Source organism: Dendrobates tinctorius, unplaced genomic scaffold (genome assembly GCF_039654945.1).
Source record: "Dendrobates tinctorius isolate UK_male_01 unplaced genomic scaffold, ASM3965494v1 ptg000179l, whole genome shotgun sequence".
Taxonomy (NCBI): Eukaryota; Metazoa; Chordata; class Amphibia; order Anura; family Dendrobatidae; genus Dendrobates; species Dendrobates tinctorius.
Window position 1 is genome coordinate 2,253,972 of NW_027361846.1, and position 21,548 is coordinate 2,275,519.

The following is a 21,548-nucleotide window of genomic DNA, read 5'->3' on the forward strand; positions in this document are numbered from 1 at the left end:
CAATAGAGAGGATGTCCCTGCGACCATACAGACATCACCGGGACTCCGCCAATAGAGTGGATGTCCGTGCGACCATACAGACATCACCGGGACTCAGCCAATAGAGTGGATGTCCGTGCGACCATACAGACATCACCGGGACTCAGCCAATAGAGAGGATGACCCTGTGACCATACAGACATCACCGGGACTCAGCCAATAGAGTGGATGTCCCTGCGACCATACAGACATCACCGGGACTCAGCCAATAGAGAGGATGTCCCTGAGACCATACAGACATCACCGGGACTCAGCCAATAGAGAGGATGTCCCTGAGACCATACAGACATCACCGGGACTCAGCCAATAGAGAGGATGTCCCTGCGACCACACACACACACACACACACACACACACACACATCACCGGGACTCAGCCAATAGAGAGGACATCCCTGCGACCATACAGACATCACTGGGACTCAGCCAATAGAGTGGATGTCCCTGCGACCATACAGACATCACTGGGACTCGGCCAATAGAGAGGATGTCCCTGCGACCATACAGACATCACCGGGACTCAGCCAATAGAGTGGTTGTCCCTGCGACCATACAGATAACACCAGGACTCAGCCAATAGAGAGGATGTCCCTGCGACCACACACACACACGCATCACCGGGACTCAGCCAATAGAGAGGACGTCCCTGCGACCATACAGACATCACCGGGACTCAGCCAACAGAGAGGATGTCCCCGCGACCACACACACATCACCGGGACTCAGCCAATAGAGAGACTGGGTCCGGTTTGCTCTGGTTTTTATCTGCACACTGGTGTAATTCACTTCGGAAATACTCTGGTCGATTCCCATCATTTACACAACCAATGGAAATTAACCAAAAAGCTCAAAGGAACAGAGTACACGATTCGCACCAAATTTATTGTTTTGAGCACTTTGTTTTCTCAAGAGTCGCAAAATGCAAATTCGATTAATCAATGCATCTTATCGATAAATCACATCGAGAGTCTGAGAATTTCACTAGGACTTTGCTGGTATAAACCAGGAGCTTGATGTAGGACACACATGAGGTTCACATCTGATGTGACTGCAGAAGGGCTGGGAAACTAGACCACCGATGTCAGTGCCGGAGCATCATATGGCACCTACGGCTCTGGCACCAATCGTCTGCACGTATCGCCTGTTTGACTGGTCATGCTCATGGAAGACCTTGCTGTGATTTTAGCAGACCATCATAGTATAGAGCCTGGTATAGCTTCCAGGAAATCTGTCGCCTGTTTTGGCCGCTATAAGATGCGGCCGCTGCTTTCAGGGCTTATCTACGGCATTCTACAGCCCCTGGCAAAAATTCTGGAATCCCCGACCTTGGAGGAAGTTCAGTCAGTTGTTTAATTTTGTAGAAAAAAAGCCGATCACAGACATGGCACAAAACTAACGTCAATTCAAATGGCGACTTTCTGGCTTTAAGAAACACTAAAAGAAATCCAGAACAAAAAATGTGGCAGTCAGTAATGGCTACTTTTTTTTTAGACCAAGCATAGGGGAAAAATTATGGAACCATGAAAAATAAACAAAAAAAAACCCTCCAACCCATCACTAGTATTTTGTTGCGCCACCTCTGGCTTTTCTAACAGCTTGCAGTCTCTGAGGCATGGACTTAATGAGGGTCACACAGCAATCTTCATCAATCTGGCTCCAACTTTCTCTGGTTGCTGCTGCCAGGTCAGCTCTGCAGGTTGGAGCCTTGTCATCGACCATTTTCTTCAACTTCCACCAAAGATTTCCAATTGGATTGAGATCCGGACTATTTGCAGGCCATGACACTGACCTCATGTGTCTTTTTTCATTGAATGTTTGCACAGTTTTTGCTCTATGGCAGGATGCATTATCATCCTGAAAAATGATTTCATCATCCCCAAACATCCTTTCAATTGATGGGATAAGAAAAGTGTCCAAAAGATCAACATAAACTTGTGCATTGATTGAAGGTGCACTGACCGCCATCTCCCCAGTGCCTTTACCTGACATGCAGCCTCATACCATCAATGACTGTGGAAATTTGCATGTTCTCTTCAGGCAGTCATCTTTATAAATTTCATTGGAACGGCACCAAACAAAAGTTCCAGCATCATCACCTTGCCCAATGCAGATTCGCGATTCACCACTGAATATAACTTTCATCCAGTCATCCACAGTCCACGACTGCTTTTCCTTAGCCCATTGTAACCTTGTTTTTTTTCTGTTTAGGTGTTAATGATGGCTTTCGTTTAGCTTTTGTGTATGTAAATCTCATTTCCTTTAGGCGGTTTCTTACAGTTCGGTCACAGACGTTGACTCCAGTTTCCTCCCATTCCTTCCTCATTTGTTTTGGAGACATATTGCTGTAAGTTTCCGGTCTTGACGCTTTGATGTCTTCCTTGGTCTACCAGTCTGTTTGCCTTTAACAACCTTCCCATGTTGTTTGTATTTGGTCCAGATTTTAGACACAGCTGTCTGTGAACCAACATCTTTTGCAACATTGCGTGATCTTTTAAGAGTCTGATAATCCTCTCCTTTAAATTAAACTGAATGAACATCCTCCAAGGCCGGGGATTCCAGAATTTTTGCCAGGGGTTGTATAATGCATTCTATAAGCCTCCAGTCCGACCTACAAGATAAGAAAAATACGTTTTATTATACTCACCCGGGGCGGTCCGGTCCGACGGGTGTCGCAGGTCCGAGGCCTATCTTCTTGCGACGCCGTCCTCCTTCTTGCTTTCTCGCTCCCGGCATCGCGCTTCTGCACAGGCGTACTGATCTGTCCTGTTGAGGGCAGCGTAAAGTACTGCAGTGCACAGGCGCCGGGCAAGGTCAGCGAGGCCCAGCGCATGCACACTGCTTGCATGTGCTCTGCCCTCAACAGGATAGATCAGTATGCCTGCGCAGGAGCGAAGAAGCAAGCAGGAGGGCAGCGTCGCAAGAAGATGGGAGGTGCTGGACCCGGGCCTGCGACACCCATCAGACCAGACCGCCCCCCGCGCGAGTATAATAAAACGTATTTTTCTTATCTTGCAGGTCGAACCGGAGGCTTATAGAATGCTGTAGATAAACCCTGAAAGGCAGCGGCTGCATCTCACAGCAGCCAAAACAGGTGACAGGTTCCCTTTAATACCCTATAAAATAAAAGATAGGGTTAACAAATGAGCAGATGTACCGGACAAGGGAGTTCATGCCGTCAGAAACTCGAATTGAGCAAAGGCAGTCCAACAATTGCAGTGAGGTTTCAACCAAGCGGCATTGCTATCTTCACAGCGTGTTCCTCCTTGGTTTAGCAAGACTTCCAGGTTCAGACTTTTGTAGCTGAACCTTCTAACCTAGGCTTGGTGGACCTCTGTATGTTAGTCTCTCCACTAGTAATAGTTCTACTGTGGGATTTCTCGTGCTTAACAAGAGTTGAGCTTCGACTGAACCTCTTCCCACACTCAAAACAAGAGTATGGCTTCTCACCACTGTGGATGCGCATGTGAATAGAAAGATGTGAGTGCTGTATGAAGCTTTTGCCACATTCTCGGCAGGTGTACGGCTTCTCTTTTGTGTGGGTTCTACAGTGGGTCACCAGGTAAGTGCTCCGGCTGAAGCTCTTCCCGCACTCTGCACAGGTGTAGGGCTTCTCTCCTGTGTGAGACCGTATATGGTTGTTATAATCAGACACCTGAATAAAGCTCTTGCCGCAGTCGGAGCAGGCGTACGGCTTCTCCCCGGTGTGAATCCTCTGGTGTCGTATGAAAGCCGATTTGCATGGACAGCTTTTTCCACAGTAACTGCAGATGAACAAGGATCCTTTATGGGGTTTCTCCAAAGTGTTGATAATAGACATATTGTCGGAGGCCGTGAACACGTTATTGTATGTGGATTCCACAATGTCATTAGGATAATCGATCGCCTCGCACTTGGTGACCTTTCCATTTACAGCAGAGTAATGATCTTCCGAGTCGTCTAACTGAGTGTCCCTCACATGGTCGGGCTGCGGTGATGTACATGATCCCTCTGGGTTCAGGTTCTCACTGTTCTCACTCATCTGGTTCACTTCTGGAGCAGGTGAATAGTTATACTCAATTTTTGGGCTATTAACCCTTTCAATCCCAGTTTCAGGCACACCATTGGCTGATGCCTCTATTTTCCCTACATCAGGCCCCTCTTCGTCATCCTTGCCTGGTTGCTGGGACTTCTTCTTCCATATAAATTTCTTGTGGTGCAGCAATGGTGGACGATGATCTTCTCCCGCTGTCACTTCAGTGATCAGGTATTTTTCTAACGTGATTCGTATGGGTTTGTGGACAGTTTTCTTACCGGCCTTGTGAGGTTTTCTACAATTTGCTGCTGGTGGATCACACCCTGCTGTATCATCTGTTTCAGATTTGACATGTGGCGTTTCCGCTCTCGGAGGGGATTCAGGGGCTTCATCCTGGTCTGGGACAGTTCCCCAAGTGGGTGGGTTGTTATGGGTGAATTTTTGAGGAATATCTTCATTTTTTTTCTTACTGAAGTGAAGCGTTTTCCTCCTGTGGGACTTCTTGTGTTTTACGAGGGTTGAACTCCGGCTGAAGCTGTTGCCACATTCAATACAGATGTACGGCTTCTCTCCGCTGTGGATGCGCAGATGCAGTGAGAGGTGGGAGTGCTGGATGAAGCTTTTATTGCATACATTGCAGGTGTACGGCTTCTCTTTTGTGTGGGTTCTCGAGTGTGTCACCAGGTAAGTGCTCCGGCTGAAGCTCTTCCCGCACTCGGCACAGGTGTAGGGCTTCTCTCCTGTGTGAGAGCGGACATGGTTGTTGTAGTCAGACACCTGAATAAAGCTCTTGCCGCAGTCGGAGCAGGCGTACGGCTTCTCCCCGGTGTGGATCCTCTGGTGCCGGACATATGCAGACTGACAGGGACAGGTTTTACCACATTCGGAGCAGATGTAAATCTTAGTGTTCAATTTCTTCTTGAAGCTTGAGCCCACATTTCCTAGTTGATAGTGCTTGTCGACATCTTCATCATAGAGATTGGCCTGGAGATTCATCCGATCGTCACTGTGGTCTCTTAGGCCAGAAGCCGCGGACCCCACATTTCGTTGGCCGCATACACCATCAGAGGTTCCAGGACTTTCGGCCTCTGCACTTGGTTTTGTCACAGATTTCTCGGCTTCAGCTTTGGAACAATCATTTGAGGTTTCGGTTGCGAGACTCCGGAGATGTGCGATGATGCTGGTGATATCGCTGCGCTCCTCCTGGGTGGCTTTATCCACACAGCTGTTTGGGGGAGTTTGAGGAAGATTACCCCAGCATGAGTCTCTAGGAAAGCCCGAGGAGACGTCGGTGTTCGTAATTGGAGCTGCATGGGACATTAACGGAGAAGCTCCCGAACCATGGTGAGCGGAGGTTGTGGAGGCGCCCCCTGAAAGACAGAACGGGACATGGCTAAGTAACGAAAGACCAAACATGTCACCCACTCCTGAAGAAACGCTACTCTGTGGATAGGACCGCGACACGCAACGGGCCCCGACACGCCATCTGAGGGGTCACTCCTTCCTCACACACATGTTCTGTTCTTTTCACCCAGGTAAAAGACGTCTTGTCTTTGTGGCAATAGTCATAGTTTTTAGTTTCATCATATGATGGGAAACATCCTAACCAGGGCAAAATGGTGGAAAGCAACGTCCTCCCGACAACGTGCCTTCATTGCGCAGTAAAAGTGACCCGGTGCGACCTCTGCAGCCCGGTGCGACCTCTGCAGCCCGGTGCGACCACGGCAGCCCGGTGCGACCACGGCAGCCCGGTGCGATCACTGACACCAAAATGTGCAACAGTTTTATATTTTAGTGGCTTAAAAAATTCTAACATTTGGAAAAAAAAAAAAAATTGATAATTGTGTGTGGCCATTTTTTCATCCTCGTTTTCCGGGGTTCATACATTTACATTGCTTGTGTGGGGCCGGTCTGTGCAGTCACCGTAAAGCAACAACTCTCATGTTTCTTCGCAGCATTTATCGTAAGGGTTAATTTTATTTCTGGAGATCGGACTTTCACAGTCGCATCGAACGGGATTTTTGTGTTCATTTCCCAATTTGAAAATAAATACAAATTTACATATTAAGGCGTCAGACAGGTGACCCAGGTGTGCGTCCTCACTTTCTACTTATTCTCCCGCCCAGACTGTAATAATAATAATCTGTGTCCTGCATTGTGTCATTACTAAACCAAATTGTGGCACCGGGGTCTTCATGACGACCCGTCAGTGCCCTACAGTCACGCCGTCGTGGGGGTGGAATGGACACCAACTTTGATCAAAACACTAAAATTCTCTCGAAGATTCACTGCGGCACTGATTTGGTTTAAACGACTGGTGCTTTATAAACTAAGCCTAGGTTAATCCTAAAAATCGTACACGCCGAAACGCCCGTCACCTCCGTATCTGGGGACAGAACGCGTCGTACACGCCCGTCACCTCCGGATCTGGGGACAGAACGCGTCGCACACGCCCGTCACCTCCGGAGCTGGGGTCAGAACGTGTCGTGCCCATGAGAATGGAAGATGGAGGAGCTCGGTTGTGATGGAAACATGAAGGCCACGACATCTACAAGGAATAACAGTCCACTGCCGGGGCCACCTACTCACCAGCGACTCCGGGTACAGCCGCCCCACCCGGCATCGGCATGTTGCTGGCACAGGACACCACTCCCTTTAATAACATGGAGCCTGGAGGCATCTCAGGGGGTACGGCTGAGGACTCTGTGCCTGGGGGAATAATCAATACGTGCAATGGAGGGGACCTCCACAAAGGAAACCCATCTCCCACCCTACACACCATGAGCGCCACATTACCAACGTACCGAAGAAGGAGAACAAGCCAAGGTCGAACATGCCATCATCCGGACCCTGAAGAACGCCCTCGGCCATCGTTCATAGCATCCATGCAACTCGACTGAGGCTCTCACAGAGCGACCAGAGTCCTGCGGGCAAAAATGGGCAGTAATCAGAGTCATAGTGGACCTCACCAAGTGGCAAGTGCTCAGACCTGTCAGGGAGCACATGACAGAAAATACTGCATCACAGCAGCCGTACACCACATGGCCTCCACAAATCAATATCCAGAAGAGGCCGGCGCTCATCACACGGCAGCTGGTCTGCTTGGGTTCAGTGGAGCGTCACAAGATGACCCACCAATGCTATCTACGCCTTATCCATGGGTGGGGGTAAGGATACGATAACCCACCTGTGTGAGGTCTACAGCCACAGGCTGATCGCCTCCAGGCCACGCCGCATTGATGCAGGAATTGATGCACAAGGAGCCCCGACCAAGTACTGAGGGCATTTACTGATTATACATTTCAGTAGGACAACATTTCAGATTTTACAATCATTTTTCAGGCTGGTGCTATTAAGTATTCTAATGTACTGAGATAATGACTTTTTTGGTTTTCATTGGCTGTAAGCCATAATCATCCACATTACCAGAAATAAACCCGTGACATAGATCACGCTGTGTAATGACTCTATAGAATAGAGGAGAGTCACTGTCTGTAGTGAGGAACTGAAATAAATTCACTTTCTGATGAGATTCTCATTGTGTGAGAAGCCCCTGTATATACACACACACACACCTCAACCGGCGGTACGGTCACGCAGCTCCTCAAAAACCACTCACTGCCACTACAATTCAGCTGTTATACAGGCGGACTGGAGGCCTTGCTCTGGTCCCGGTTCTGGCTCTGGCCCCGGCTCTGGCTCTGGCCCCGGCTCTGGTCGTGGTCCTGGCTCTGGTCCCGGTTCTGGCTCTGGTCCCGGCTCTGGCAGTGAATGGCTTCAGGCACAGTTTACAAAACAAAAGGAACAGAACTATGACATGTTACATTTCATTCAGAACGATATTCAGCGATTATAGAAATATACAAAAGATTTTACAAAGGGGATAAAGTAACAGAGCGCAGACAACCACAGAAAGTCAGAGGGATTAACAGAAACCTTCCTACACCGGACAGGGAGACCGCTCCGCTGGCGGATGGAAGCAAATCCATCAAAAAGGCTACCGGGATGAAGCGTGCACCGATGTGTACTGACCACAGATCCTAATCCACCTGGTCCTTTCAATCTTTCATGATCACCTACGTACCCCCCCATGACCGTGACGGCCTCCTGAGGGCCGGGGTGTGGGACATCCTCAGCCCTTCAGGATTTTATGAAATTCCAAACATTAACAATATCTTCATTCCTGGCGATTGCAGAAGTTCCAGCTCATCACCACGACGTGGCTGGGGTCAGCGATCTGCCACTACTGATCTGGGCTTATAGGCAGGGGTCTGAGTTAGGAGAAAATACACATCTTTCCCGATTAGTCCAGAAGCTGAAGAAGTATAGAAGTATGTCCCATAAATATCAGACCTCTCTATGTAGCCCTGGAACCGGGCTGGCTAACAAAGAGGTTTTGATGAAAGGCTCCAGGAGGGAGGGAGAGAAAGCTCCTGGTGGCCCGGAGCCCATGCTGGACCCCAGGAGGGAGGGAGGGAACTTGGTGGCCCGGAGCCCCTCGCTGGACCCCAGGAGGGAGGGAGGGAGAGCACCTGGTGGCCCGGAGCCCCTCGCTGGACCCCAGGAGGGAGGGAGAGCACCTGGTGGCCAAGAACCCACACTGGACCCCAGGAGGGAGGGATGGACAGAGAGCACCTGGTGGCCCGGAGCCCACACTGGACCCCAGGAGGGAGCGGAGGGAACCTGGTGGTCTGGAGCCCGCGTTGGACCTCAGGAGGGAGGGAGGGAGGGAAGGAACCTGGTGGTCTGGAGCCCACACTGAACCCCAGGAAGAAGGGAGGGAGGGAACCTGGTGGTCTGGAGCCCACACTGAACCCCAGGAAGAAGGGAACCTGGTGGCCCGGAGCCAACTTTGGACCCCAGGAGGGAGGGAGGGAACCTGGTGGTCAAGAGCCCGTGCTGGACCCCAGGAGGGAGGGCACGTGATGGCCCGGAGCCCTCGCTGGACCTCAGGAGCACCTGGTAGCCCGTAGCCCACACTGGACCCCAGGAAGGAGGGAACTTGGTGGCCCGGAGCCCACACTGGACCCCAGGAGGGAGGGAGGGAACCTGGGGGTCCGGAGCCCACACTGGACCCCAGGAGGGAGGGCACGTGGTGGCCTGAAGCCCACGCTGGACCCCAGGAAAGAGGGAGGGAACTTGGTGGCCTGGAGCCCACGCTGGACCCCAGGAAAGAGAGCACCTGGTGACCCGGAGCCCGCGCTGGACCCCAGGAGGGAGAGCACCTGGTGACCCGGAGCCCACGCTGGACCCCAGGAGGGAGAGCACCTGGTACACCGTAGCCCACACTGGACCCCAGGAAGGAGGGAACTTGGTGGCCGGGAACCCACACTGGACCCCAGGAGGGAGGGAGGGAACCTGGTTGCCCAAAGCCCACGCTGGACCCCAGGAAGGAGGACACCTAGTGTCCCGGAGCCCACGCTGGACCCCAGGGGGGAGGGAGGGCACGTGGTGGCCCGGAGCCCACGCTGGACCCCAGGAGGGAGGGAGGGCACGTGGTGGCCCGGAGCCCACGCTGGACCCCAGGAGGGAGGGCACGTGGTGGCCTGGAGCCCACGCTGGACCCCAGGAGGGAGGGAGGGCACGTGGTGGCCTGGAGCCCACGCTGGACCCCAGGAGGGAGAGCACCTGGTGACCCGGAGCCCACGCTGGACCCCAGGAGGGAGAGCACCTGGTACACCGTAGCCCACACTGGACCCCAGGAAGGAGGGAACTTGGTGGCCGGGAACCCACACTGGACCCCAGGAGGGAGGGAGGGAACCTGGTTGCCCAAAGCCCACGCTGGACCCCAGGAAGGAGGACACCTAGTGTCCCGGAGCCCACGCTGGACCCCAGGAGGGAGGGAGGGCACGTGGTGGCCTGGAGCCCACGCTGGACCCCGGGAGGGAGGGCACGTGGTGGCCTGGAGCCCACGCTGGACCCCGGGAGGGAGGGCACGTGGTGGCCTGGAGCCCACGCTGGACCCCAGGAGGGAGGGAGGGAGGGCACGTGGTGGCCTGGAGCCCACGCTGGACCCCAGGAGGGAGGGAGGGCACGTGGTGGCCTGGAGCCCACGCTGGACCCCAGGAGGGAGGGAGGGCACGTGGTGGCCTGGAGCCCACGCTGGACCCCAGGAGGGAGGGAGGGCACATGGTGGTCCGGAGCCCACGCTGGAGCCAAGGAGGGAGAGCTTATATGCCTATGACATATAGAGGAGCATTTGGAGTCCACTGTCCTCACAGTGATGTGGTGCCGCTGCCAGGGACCGGAGGACGATCCTGTTGTAGTGCACCTCAATGTTCTGTTGTAACCTATGATGAATCTGACCGTGGGCCGAGCTTGGCCACGCCTCTCCCTGCAAAGCTCCACCCTCATTTCGAAATGTAGGCGGAGCTGATGTAAATACGGCCAGACCGAGTTCGGGCTACGAGGCAATTATGTCACATAGCAGTAAACTGAATGCAACCTTTATTTATTGCAAAAAAAAAAAATTGCAGAAATTGATGCCCAAAAATATAAAAATCAGGCAACATTAGAAAAAAAAAATCAGAAATGAGAGCAAAACGAGTAAGTTATACTTGTACCCCGCGAGCGGCTGCGGCCAGTGCGCGGCATCGGGGCTCAGCGGGAAGTGGTGGCAGCACGGAGCGTCCTGGGTGCGCGCGCTGCATGGGGGGCATGCGCCATTCGAGCGCAGGGCGAGGCTGACAGTCACGTGGACCCTGAGAAGGGCCAGACCATCACTATTAAACAACACAAAAACAATAGTTTAGGAAGGAGGAACATGTGCCGGGACGAAAGCCGGAACACCAAAATATAGAACAGACAAATCTGTCATAAGGAAAAATGAAAATCCACACAGACCGCTCCGGAGGGGACGCATCACCCTCACATGGAGCATATGGGGTTAATTAGAGCTGGGGAAGAGAGATCTGACACTGCAACCTCCACTGAAGCAGGACCCTCTGCCGTCAACAGGTAATTACCACAGGGAATCTGGTGAGAACCAGCCAACAAGCCTAGGTTTCATATACTCGGAGGTGGAGAAATACAGGGGCTTCCTTAGTGCAGAGGAATCTCATATGTCTGGAGCCATAGGTCAGTGATGAAAATTGGGGTTTGAATCGATCAAATATTCATGGGAGATGTTTTCAATAACAGACACTGAAAATATAATATCCATAACATGGGCAGGGAGGGGGCATTCACCCGTCCCCCACCTCACAGAGACAGAGCTGGCAATCTAAGAGTCTCTTGGAAATAGAATTGTACAGTGGACATATGGGAAGTGATGGCTGACAAGGGACGCCCAGACTGCCTGCAGCGCTCAGCTGACTGAAAGACAGATCTCCTGTGGAGAAACAGAAAGAGTCTAAGATCGGAAAAGAAGCGAATATCTCACACCTTTAGCGGTAACTGGATGTCCGCAACTAGTCAGTTCGGTGCCAATGGGAAGTTATGAATATTGTGGTTTGTATAGATGAAATATTTACGGGATATAGATTTTCAGTGTCGTAGTTTGGGTGCGGACATGATGCACTCACTAACTCTGCTGGGAGTTCACTAGAATCCCTCCAATTCCATAACTGCCTGACAGATGGTGCGAAACGGGTCAGGTTTGGTCTCTGGGTAACGGTAGAGTCATGATAAAAAATACTGCAGGGAGGAGGTATCCTGGATATTGGAAATCTCAGTTTTCTGAAACTGAAGCCCTATCCCATAATCAGCCCTGTTATGAGTCATCAAGGGGAGAAATGTGGGTGACAGGCGCTGACAGAAGGCCAATCCCGGCCCATGTTCCTACAGGGACATCAGTGCACGCACCATCCCCATCACCGGACGTTTCCAAGCAAAGCGCGCTCCTTCACTGAGCCCCATCGTCTGTGATCGCTGCAGTAAGTCTCCTGTTCCTCCCTCTTATTTTCTGGTGTTTACACTGCGCTGTTCTGTCCCCTGTAAAATCTTCTGTACAATTAATATAATTGCGGCCTGTCATTATGGATTAATTATAAAGTGTAAGAATTCTGTAACCCGCGCCACAAAGCTATTCAGCACCAGAACCAGGCCTCCGATCGGTGGCAGCGGTGAGCTCTGCCCCAGCCCTCCTGTATATACATGATCGGTGGCAGTTGTGAGCTCTGCCTCCAGCCCTCCTGTATATATATGATCGGTGGCAGCGGTGAGCTCTGCCCCCAGCCCTCCTGTGTGTATATATCTATATATGAGATCGGTGGCAGCGGTGAGCTCTGCCTCCAGCCCCCCTGTATATATATGATCGGTGGCAGCAGTGAGCTCTGCCTCCAGCCCCCCTGTATACATGTGATCGGTGGCAGCGGTGAGCTCTGCCTCCAGCCCCCCTGTATACATGTGATCGGTGGCAGCGGTGAGCTCTGCCTCCAGCCCCCCTGTATACATGTGATCGGTGGCAGCGGTGAGCTCTGCCCCCAGCCCTACTGTATACCAGGGCTGTGGAGTCGGAGTCGTGGATTCGGAGTTAGTTTTGGTTGGAGTCGGAGTCGGTAGAAATGTACCGACTCCAGCTTTAAAAAAAAATGTATTAATATTTCATAATTGAACTTTCATATGAATTTTATAAATGTTACTCAAATATATATGTTCTATCAAACTATGAACAACAGTGATAAGCAGTTCTGCTGGAGATAGAGACATTTCTTACTTCTTGTGTGTCACTGTTCTCCACTGCCCTTATCTAATCTTATACTTGGTTAACCTCATGCTGCCCCAACCCCCCTACTTACAATGTATGAAACTGAAAGTGAAAATGTGTTGCAAATTCTTAGTAGTAAAGCTCCTCCTCTAGACTAGATCATACTAGGTGTGCGTCTTCCAAGCATCTCACAGCTGCCTGCTACTCAGAAGAGGAAGACTGTAAGAAGTATTATCCTTTCAACAAACTTTGCATCAGTTAACTGTGAGTACATGAGGAATAATAACAGTATTACTGACCACTATATCAGTTGTACGACCTGGCAATAATTTTGTACAACTGTTTTTAGGAAAAACAATTGTCATTTGGATTGTGAATGCAGAATTAAAAACCTGAGAATGTCAAAGAAGCATCACATTAAATCAGCTGTATTTGAACATTTCACCATCACTCAAGATAGAAAACATTATGTCTGTCAGTGTATGACAAATGATCCAGACGAAAACAAATGCTGTGAAGCCAAGATGAGTGCATATTCAGGCAAAGATAAAAATGCTCCTACCAGAGCTTCTAATCTAAAGAGACATTTACAGCGCTTTCATCCAGAAGTACTGAAAGCAGTGGATGAGAAAGACTGCATCCAAACCAATGAACCAGTGCCCAGCTCTTCCAGCCAAACAAAGGAGCAGAGAACTTTGCAGCCATCAGTTGCAAGATATTTTGTCAGTGACAAAGTTACTGTGACAGTGACAGTAGATACATTTAAAAAACAGATCATAGAGCTTGTTGTAAAGGATAGTGTGCCTATTTCATTATTTTCACGACCAGCTTTTATGTGTCTGAATGGGGAAATGGCCCGCAAGCTTGGTGTTTCTCTGGAGAGAGAGAGTATTAGAAAATTAGTAATCGAAGACGCTTTTAAACAAAAGGAAGAACTTAAAAAAACTCTCAAGGGACGCTTTCTGTTTCTTAAAATGGATGCCTGCACACGTCACAGAGTGAACTATTTTGCCATCAATGTCCGATTTGTTTGTGACAAAAATGAAATAGTTACCAAGACATTGGCAGTAAAAGACACCAAAGCTCATCACACCAGTGAGTTTCTCCAGGTCTTGGTGGAAAAGATTCTGCAAGACTATGAACTTAAAAAAGAGCAAGTTCTTTCTGTTGTAACTGACAATGCTTCAAATATGATAAGTACTATTAAGCTAATGAATGAGAGTAATGATGGTGACCAGCAGCTAGAAGAACATTCTGGGTCCACAGACACAGAAATGGTTGAAATAGAGGAACACAGTATTGTAACTGAGGAGCAAACTGAAGTTGCTTCAGATGAACAGCAACATGATAGTTTAGATGATCTTGTTGAAACTGTGTCAATATGTTCTTTCATTCATCACATGCGCTGTGTTGTGCATACGCTACAGCTGGCTATAAGAGACAGTCTGCAAGAAGGACATGCTGCTGCACTGATTGGCAAGGTGAGAAAATTGGCTACTGTTGCCGGAACCCCTAAAGTTGACTCAATTTTGAAGAGACGTGCTGGAAAAGGGGCAATTATTGATCAAGCCACACGATGGGGCAGTACTTACTTAATGATTCAGCGCTTGGTTGAACTGAAAACCTTTCTTGTAGACATGGCTAACCCTCAACTGACACTAAATGAAGGTCAGTGGAATCAGGTGACTGAGCTGGAAAAATTGCTAGAGCACCCATTTACAGTGACTAAAAAATTACAAGCAGAGGACTTAACTCCAGGTATCTTCTTAAAGGAGTGGAAGAACCTGATGTTTCGCCTGTCCCAAAGAGGAGGGTTAATTGCAAGTGGCATTGCTACATCAATGAAACGGAGAGAGGAGCTACTATTACAAAATAACATTCTTTTGGCAGCTGTTTATGTAGACCCAATGCATCGGATTCTTCTAGATGATCAACAGCTAAGTAAAGGAAAAGAAGCTCTGTTTGAAATAGCAGTAAGGATGAAAGGGTTGCAGAACAGTCAGGAGGAACAAGAAGAATTTGGTCGTCCTGCCACATCTTCACCCTCATCATCAACTGATGAAGAATTTAATTTCGAAAAATATTTGGATCACAAGGACCGTGCAAAGCGTTCCCGCATAGAAGAAGAGTCATCCCCATCAAGGAACACAGCCAGGACATTGCAGCAGAATTCTTCATGTGCACTAAAAGAAATTGAGAAATTTGACCGTTCATCAAAAATAACAGTGCAACAAGCGATTCCTCTGTATCCTGACATTGTCAGAGATGTTGCCCGAGTGGTTACTGCTTTGCCACCAACACAAGTTACTGTAGAGAGGTTGTTCTCTGCTCTCAAAATAATTAGATCAGATTTGAGGGCATCCATGAAGGAGGATCTGACAGAGGCAATACTTGTTCTGAGGACAAATTTATAGATTTCTTCTTATTAACTGCATAAAAGTGTTTATTGCATATTTACTTACAGTTTAGAAAAGTTTATAAAAGTTATTTGCTATATTCTAATTGTATACTAATAAATGTAGTTTTTGCTCTAAGTGGTCTGATTACTTATATGATGGTGAGAAACTGAATAAGCACGATGTTTAATATTTTACAACAGTAAATTTGTTGTTATGAATTGGTCATTTATGAAGGAGCCGGAGTCGGAGCCTGATAAAATCCAGGAGTCGGAGTCGCAACTGTGGCTTACTGACTCCACAGCCCTGCTGTATACATATGATCGGTGGCAGCGGTGAGCTCTGCCCTCAGCCCTCCTGTATACATATGATCGGTGGCAGCGGTGAGCTCTGCCCCCAGCCCTCCTGTATATATGATCGGTGGCAGCGGTGAGCTCTGCCTCCAGCCTTCCAGTATACATATGATCAGTGGCAGCGGTGAGCTCTGCCCCTGCCCTCCTGTATACATATGATCGGTGGCAGCGGTGAGCTCTGTCTCCAGCCCTGCTGTATATATGATCAATGGCAGCGGTGAGCTCTGCCTCCAGCCCTCCTGTATACATATGATCGGTGGCAGCGGTGAGCTCTGCCCCCAGCCCTCCTGTATATATGATCAGTGGCAGCGGTGAGCTCTGCCCCTGCCATGCTGTATACATATGATCGGTGGCAGCGGTGAGCTCTGCCCCTGCCCTCCTGTATACATATGATCGGTGGCAGCGGTGAGCTCTGTCTCCAGCCCTGCTGTATATATGATCAGTGGCAGCGGTGAGCTCTGCCTCCAGCCCTCCTGTATACATATGATCGGTGGCAGCGGTGAGCTCTGCCCCCAGCCCTCCTGTATATATGATCAGTGGCAGCGGTGAGCTCTGCCCTTGCCCTGCTGTATACATATGATCGGTGGCAGCGGTGAGCTCTGCCCCCAGCCCTCCTGTATACATATGATCGGTGGCAGCGGTGAGCTCTGCCCCCAGCCCTCCTGTATACATATGATCGGTGGCAGCGGTGAGCTCTGCCTCCAGCCTTCCGGTATACATATGATCAGTGGCAGCGGTGAGCTCTGCCCCTGCCCTCCTGTATACATATGATCGGTGGCAGCGGTGAGCTCTGCCTCCAGCCCTGCTGTATACATATGATCGGTGGCAGCGGTGAGCTCTTCCTCCAGCCCCCCTGTATATATATGATCGGTGGCAGCGGTGAGCTCTGCCCCCAGCCCTGCTGTATATATGATCGGTGGCAGCGATGAGCTCTGCCTCCAGCCCTGCTGTATACATATGATCGGTGGCAGCGGTGAGCTCTGTCTCCAGCCCTGCTGTATACATATGATCGGTGGCAGCGGTGAGCTCTGTCTCCAGCCCTGCTGTATATATGATCAGTGGCAGCGGTGAGCTGTCTCCAGCCCTGCTGTATATATGATCGGTGGCAGCGGTGAGCTCTGCCCCTGCCCTCCTGTATATATATGATCGGTGGCAGCGGTGAGCTCTGCCCCTGCCCTCCTGTATACATATGATCGGTGGCAGCGGTGAGCTCTGCCCCTGCCCTCCTGTATACATATGATCGGTGGCAGCGGTGAGCTCTGCCCCCAGCCCTGCTGTATATATGATCGGTGGCAGCGGTGAGCTCTGTCTCCAGCCCTGCTGTATATATGATCGGTGGCAGCGGTGAGCTCTGCCCCCAGCCCTCCTGTATATATGATCGGTGGCAGCGGTGAGCTCTGTCTCCAGCCCTGCTGTATATATGATCGGTGGCAGCGGTGAGCTGTCTCCAGCACTGCTGTATATATGATCGGTGGCAGCGGTGAGCTCTGCCCCTGCCCTCCTGTATATATATGATCGGTGGCAGCGGTGAGCTCTGCCCCTGCCCTCCTGTATATATATGATCGGTGGCAGCGGTGAGCTCTGCCCCTGCCCTCCTGTATATATATGATCGGTGGCAGCGGTGAGCTCTGCCCCTGCCCTCCTGTATATATGTGATCGGTGGCAGCGGTGAGCTCTGCCCCTGCCCTCCTGTATATATGTGATCGGTGGCAGCGGTGAGCTCTGCCCCTGCCCTCCTGTATATATATGATCGGTGGCAGCGGTGAGCTCTGCCCCTGCCCTCCTGTATATATATGATCGGTGGCAGCGGTGAGCTCTGCCCCTGCCCTCCTGTATATATGTGATCGGTGGCAGCGGTGAGCTCTGCCCCTGCCCTCCTGTATACATATGATCGGTGACAGCGGTGAGCTCTGCCCCAGCCCTCCTGTATACATATGATCGGTGGCAGCGGTGAGCTCTGCCCCCAGCCCTCCTGTATACATATGATCGGTGGCAGCGGTGAGCTCTGTCTCCAGCCCTGCTGTATATATGATCGGTGGCAGCGGTGAGCTCTGCCTCCAGCCCTCCTGTATACATATGATCGGTGGCAGCGGTGAGCTCTGCCCCTGCCCTCCTGTATACATATGATCGGTGGCAGCGGTGAGCTCTGCCCCCAGCCCTGCTGTATATATGATCGGTGGCAGCGGTGAGCTCTGCCCCTGCCCTCCTGTATATATATGATCGGTGGCAGCGGTGAGCTCTGCCCCTGCCCTCCTGTATACATATGATCGGTGGCAGCGGTGAGCTCTGCCCCTGCCCTCCTGTATACATATGATCGGTGGCAGCGGTGAGCTCTGCCCCCAGCCCTGCTGTATATATGATCGGTGGCAGCGGTGAGCTCTGTCTCCAGCCCTGCTGTATATATGATCGGTGGCAGCGGTGAGCTCTGCCCCCAGCCCTCCTGTATATATGATCGGTGGCAGCGGTGAGCTCTGTCTCCAGCCCCGCTGTATATATGATCGGTGGCAGCGGTGAGCTGTCTCCAGCACTGCTGTATATATGATCGGTGGCAGCGGTGAGCTCTGCCCCAGCCCTCCTGTATATATATGATCGGTGGCAGCGGTGAGCTCTGCCCCTGCCCTCCTGTATATATATGATCGGTGGCAGCGGTGAGCTCTGCCCCTGCCCTCCTGTATATATGTGATCGGTGGCAGCGGTGAGCTCTGCCCCTGCCCTCCTGTATATATATGATCGGTGGCAGCGGTGAGCTCTGCCCCTGCCCTCCTGTATATATATGATCGGTGGCAGCGGTGAGCTCTGCCCCTGCCCTCCTGTATATATGTGATCGGTGGCAGCGGTGAGCTCTGCCCCTGCCCTCCTGTATACATATGATCGGTGGCAGCGGTGAGCTCTGCCCCAGCCCTCCTGTATACATATGATCGGTGGCAGCGGTGAGCTCTGCCCCTGCCCTCCTGTATACATATGATCGGTGGCAGCGGTGAGCTCTGCCCCAGCCCTCCTGTATACATATGATCGGTGGCAGCGGTGAGCTCTGTCTCCAGCCCTCCTGTATACATATGATCGGTGGCAGCGGTGAGCTCTGCCCCCAGCCCTGCTGTATATATGATCGGTGGCAGCGGTGAGCTCTGCCCCCAGCCCTGCTGTATATATGATCGGTGGCAGCGGTGAGCTGTCTCCAGCCCTGCTGTATATATGATCGGTGGCAGCGGTGAGCTCTGCCCCTAGCCCTGCTGTATATATGATCGGTGGCAGCGGTGAGCTCTGTCTCCAGCCCTGCTGTATATATGATCGGTGGCAGCGGTGAGCTGTCTCCAGCACTGCTGTATATATGATCGGTGGCAGCGGTGAGCTCTGCCCCTGCCCTCCTGTATATATATGATCGGTGGCAGCGGTGAGCTCTGCCCCTGCCCTCCTGTATATATATGATGGGTGGCAGCGGTGAGCTCTGCCCCTGCCCTCCTGTATATATGTGATCGGTGGCAGTGGTGAGCTCTGCCCCTGCCCTCCTGTATATATATGATCGGTGGCAGCGGTGAGCTCTGCCCCTGCCCTCCTGTATATATATGATCGGTGGCAGCGGTGAGCTCTGCCCCTGCCCTCCTGTATATATGTGATCGGTGGCAGCGGTGAGCTCTGCCCCTGCCCTCCTGTATACATATGATCGGTGGCAGCGGTGAGCTCTGCCCCACCCCTCCTGTATACATATGATCGGTGGCAGCGGTGAGCTCTGCCCCTGCCCTCCTGTATACATATGATCGGTGGCAGCGGTGAGCTCTGCCCCAGCCCTCCTGTATACATATGATCGGTGGCAGCGGTGAGCTCTGTCTCCAGCCCTCCTGTATACATATGATCGGTGGCAGCGGTGAGCTCTGCCCCCAGCCCTGCTGTATATATGATCGGTGGCAGCGGTGAGCTCTGCCCCCAGCCCTGCTGTATATATGATCGGTGGCAGCGGTGAGCTCTGCCCCCAGCCCTGCTGTATATATGATCGGTGGCAGCGGTGAGCTGTCTCTAGCCCTGCTGTATATATGATCGGTGGCAGCGGTGAGCTCTGCCTCCAGCCCTGCTGTATACATATGATCGGTGGCAGCGGTGAGCTGTCTCCAGCCCTGCTGTATATATGATCGGTGGCAGCGGTGAGCTGTCTCCAGCCCTCCTGTATACATATGATCGGTGGCAGCGGTGAGCTCTGCCCCCAGCCCTGCTGTATATATGATCGGTGGCAGTGGTGAGCTCTGCCCCCAGCCCTGCTGTATATATGATCGGTGGCAGCGGTGAGCTCTGCCCCCAGCCCTGCTGTATATATGATCGGTGGCAGCGGTGAGCTGTCTCCAGCCCTGCTGTATATATGATCGGTGGCAGCGGTGAGCTCTGCCCCTAGCCCTGCTGTATATATGATCGGTGGCAGCGGTGAGCTCTGTCTCCAGCCCTGCTGTATATATGATCGGTGGCAGCGGTGAGCTGTCTCCAGCACTGCTGTATATATGATCGGTGGCAGCGGTGAGCTGTCTCCAGCACTGCTGTATATATGATCGGTGGCAGCGGTGAGCTCTGCCCCTGCCCTCCTGTATATATATGATCGGTGGCAGCGGTGAGCTCTGCCCCTGCCCTCCTGTATATATATGATCGGTGGCAGCGGTGAGCTCTGCCCCTGCCCTCCTGTATATATGTGATCGGTGGCAGTGGTGAGCTCTGCCCCTGCCCTCCTGTATATATATGATCGGTGGCAGCGGTGAGCTCTGCCCCTGCCCTCCTGTATATATATGATCGGTGGCAGCGGTGAGCTCTGCCCCTGCCCTCCTGTATATATGTGATCGGTGGCAGCGGTGAGCTCTGCCCCTGCCCTCCTGTATACATATGATCGGTGGCAGCGGTGAGCTCTGCCCCAGCCCTCCTGTATACATATGATCGGTGGCAGCGGTGAGCTCTGCCCCTGCCCTCCTGTATACATATGATCGGTGGCAGCGGTGAGCTCTGCCCCAGCCCTCCTGTATACATATGATCGGTGGCAGTGGTGAGCTCTGTCTCCAGCCCTCCTGTATACATATGATCGGTGGCAGCGGTGAGCTCTGCCCCCAGCCCTGCTGTATATATGATCGGTGGCAGCGGTGAGCTCTGCCCCCAGCCCTGCTGTATATATGATCGGTGGCAGCGGTGAGCTCTGCCCCCAGCCCTGCTGTATATATGATCGGTGGCAGCGGTGAGCTGTCTCCAGCCCTGCTGTATATATGATCGGTGGCAGCGGTGAGCTCTGCCCCTAGCCCTGCTGTATATATGATCGGTGGCAGCGGTGAGCTCTGCCCCAGCCCTCCTGTATACATATGATCGGTGGCAGCGGTGAGCTCTGTCTCCAGCCCTCCTGTATACATATGATCGGTGGCAGCGGTGAGCTCTGCCCCCAGCCCTGCTGTATATATGATCGGTGGCAGCGGTGAGCTCTGCCCCCAGCCCTGCTGTATATATGATCGGTGGCAGCGGTGAGCTGTCTCCAGCCCTGCTGTATATATGATCGGTGGCAGCGGTGAGCTCTGCCCCTGCCCTCCTGTATACATATGATCGGTGGCAGCGGTGAGCTCTGCCCCAGCCCTCCTGTATACATATGATCGGTGGCAGCGGTGAGCTCTGCCCCAGCCCTCCTGTATACATATGATCGGTGGCAGCGGTGAGCTCTGCCCCAGCCCTCCTGTATACATATGATCGGTGGCAGCGGTGAGCTCTGCCCCAGCCCTCCTGTATACATATGATCGGTGGCAGCGGTGAGCTCTGCCCCAGCCCTCCTGTATACATATGATCGGTGGCAGCGGTGAGCTGTCTCCAGCCCTGCTGTATATATGATCGGTGGCAGCGGTGAGCTCTGCCCCTAGCCCTGCTGTATACATATGATCGGTGGCAGCGGTGTACGGAGGCCTGCTCACCTGCTCCGCTCTCTGCCGCGCCTCCAGGGCCCCTCTTCGCCTCTCACACTCTAGGTTCACAGCTCAGCTGAGTGACCGCACAGGATAGAGGGAATCACGCTGCGTCCTGGGATTTGTAGTCTTTTATCTTCCTGAAGTCATGCAACCTTCAACTCTCCGGACTACAACACCCACAAAGCATGGGGCG

General features: G+C 52.1%; 1 protein-coding gene across 4 annotated transcripts; it reads right to left on the reverse strand.

Annotated features, from left to right (window-relative positions):
* Positions 1 to 901: 901 nt before the first annotated feature.
* On the reverse strand, positions 902 to 21,518 carry LOC141054850 (uncharacterized). 4 transcript variants are annotated; one of them, XM_073551720.1, is made up of 5 exons: positions 21,362 to 21,518; positions 7,626 to 7,825; positions 6,855 to 6,974; positions 6,640 to 6,759; positions 902 to 5,420 (listed from the first exon to the last, which is right to left on the reverse strand). In XM_073551720.1, the coding sequence occupies exons 3-5, from the start codon at positions 6,919 to 6,921 to the stop codon at positions 3,325 to 3,327; spliced, it is 2,283 nt and encodes a 760-aa protein (XP_073407821.1). In that variant the 5' UTR covers positions 6,922 to 6,974; positions 7,626 to 7,825; positions 21,362 to 21,518; the 3' UTR covers positions 902 to 3,324. The 4 variants fall into 4 exon arrangements, with proteins under 4 accessions (XP_073407821.1, XP_073407820.1, XP_073407818.1 ...); XM_073551719.1 differs by having other exon boundaries at positions 7,670 to 7,860; XM_073551717.1 differs by having other exon boundaries at positions 7,626 to 7,860.
* Between the last annotated feature and the right edge of the window lie 30 nt (positions 21,519 to 21,548).

Coding starts and splice junctions, on each gene's coding strand:
- LOC141054850 (XM_073551718.1), bottom strand. CDS start 6,921: ATGGCCGAGGGCGTTCTTCAGGGTCCGGATGATGGCATGTTCGACCTT. Junction 6,760..6,854: donor TGGCTTGTTCTCCTTCTTCG/GTACGTTGGTAA, acceptor TTATTCCCCCAG/GCACAGAGTCCTCAGCCGTA. Junction 5,421..6,639: donor GGCTGTACCCGGAGTCGCTG/GTGAGTAGGTGG, acceptor TCTGTCTTTCAG/GGGGCGCCTCCACAACCTCC.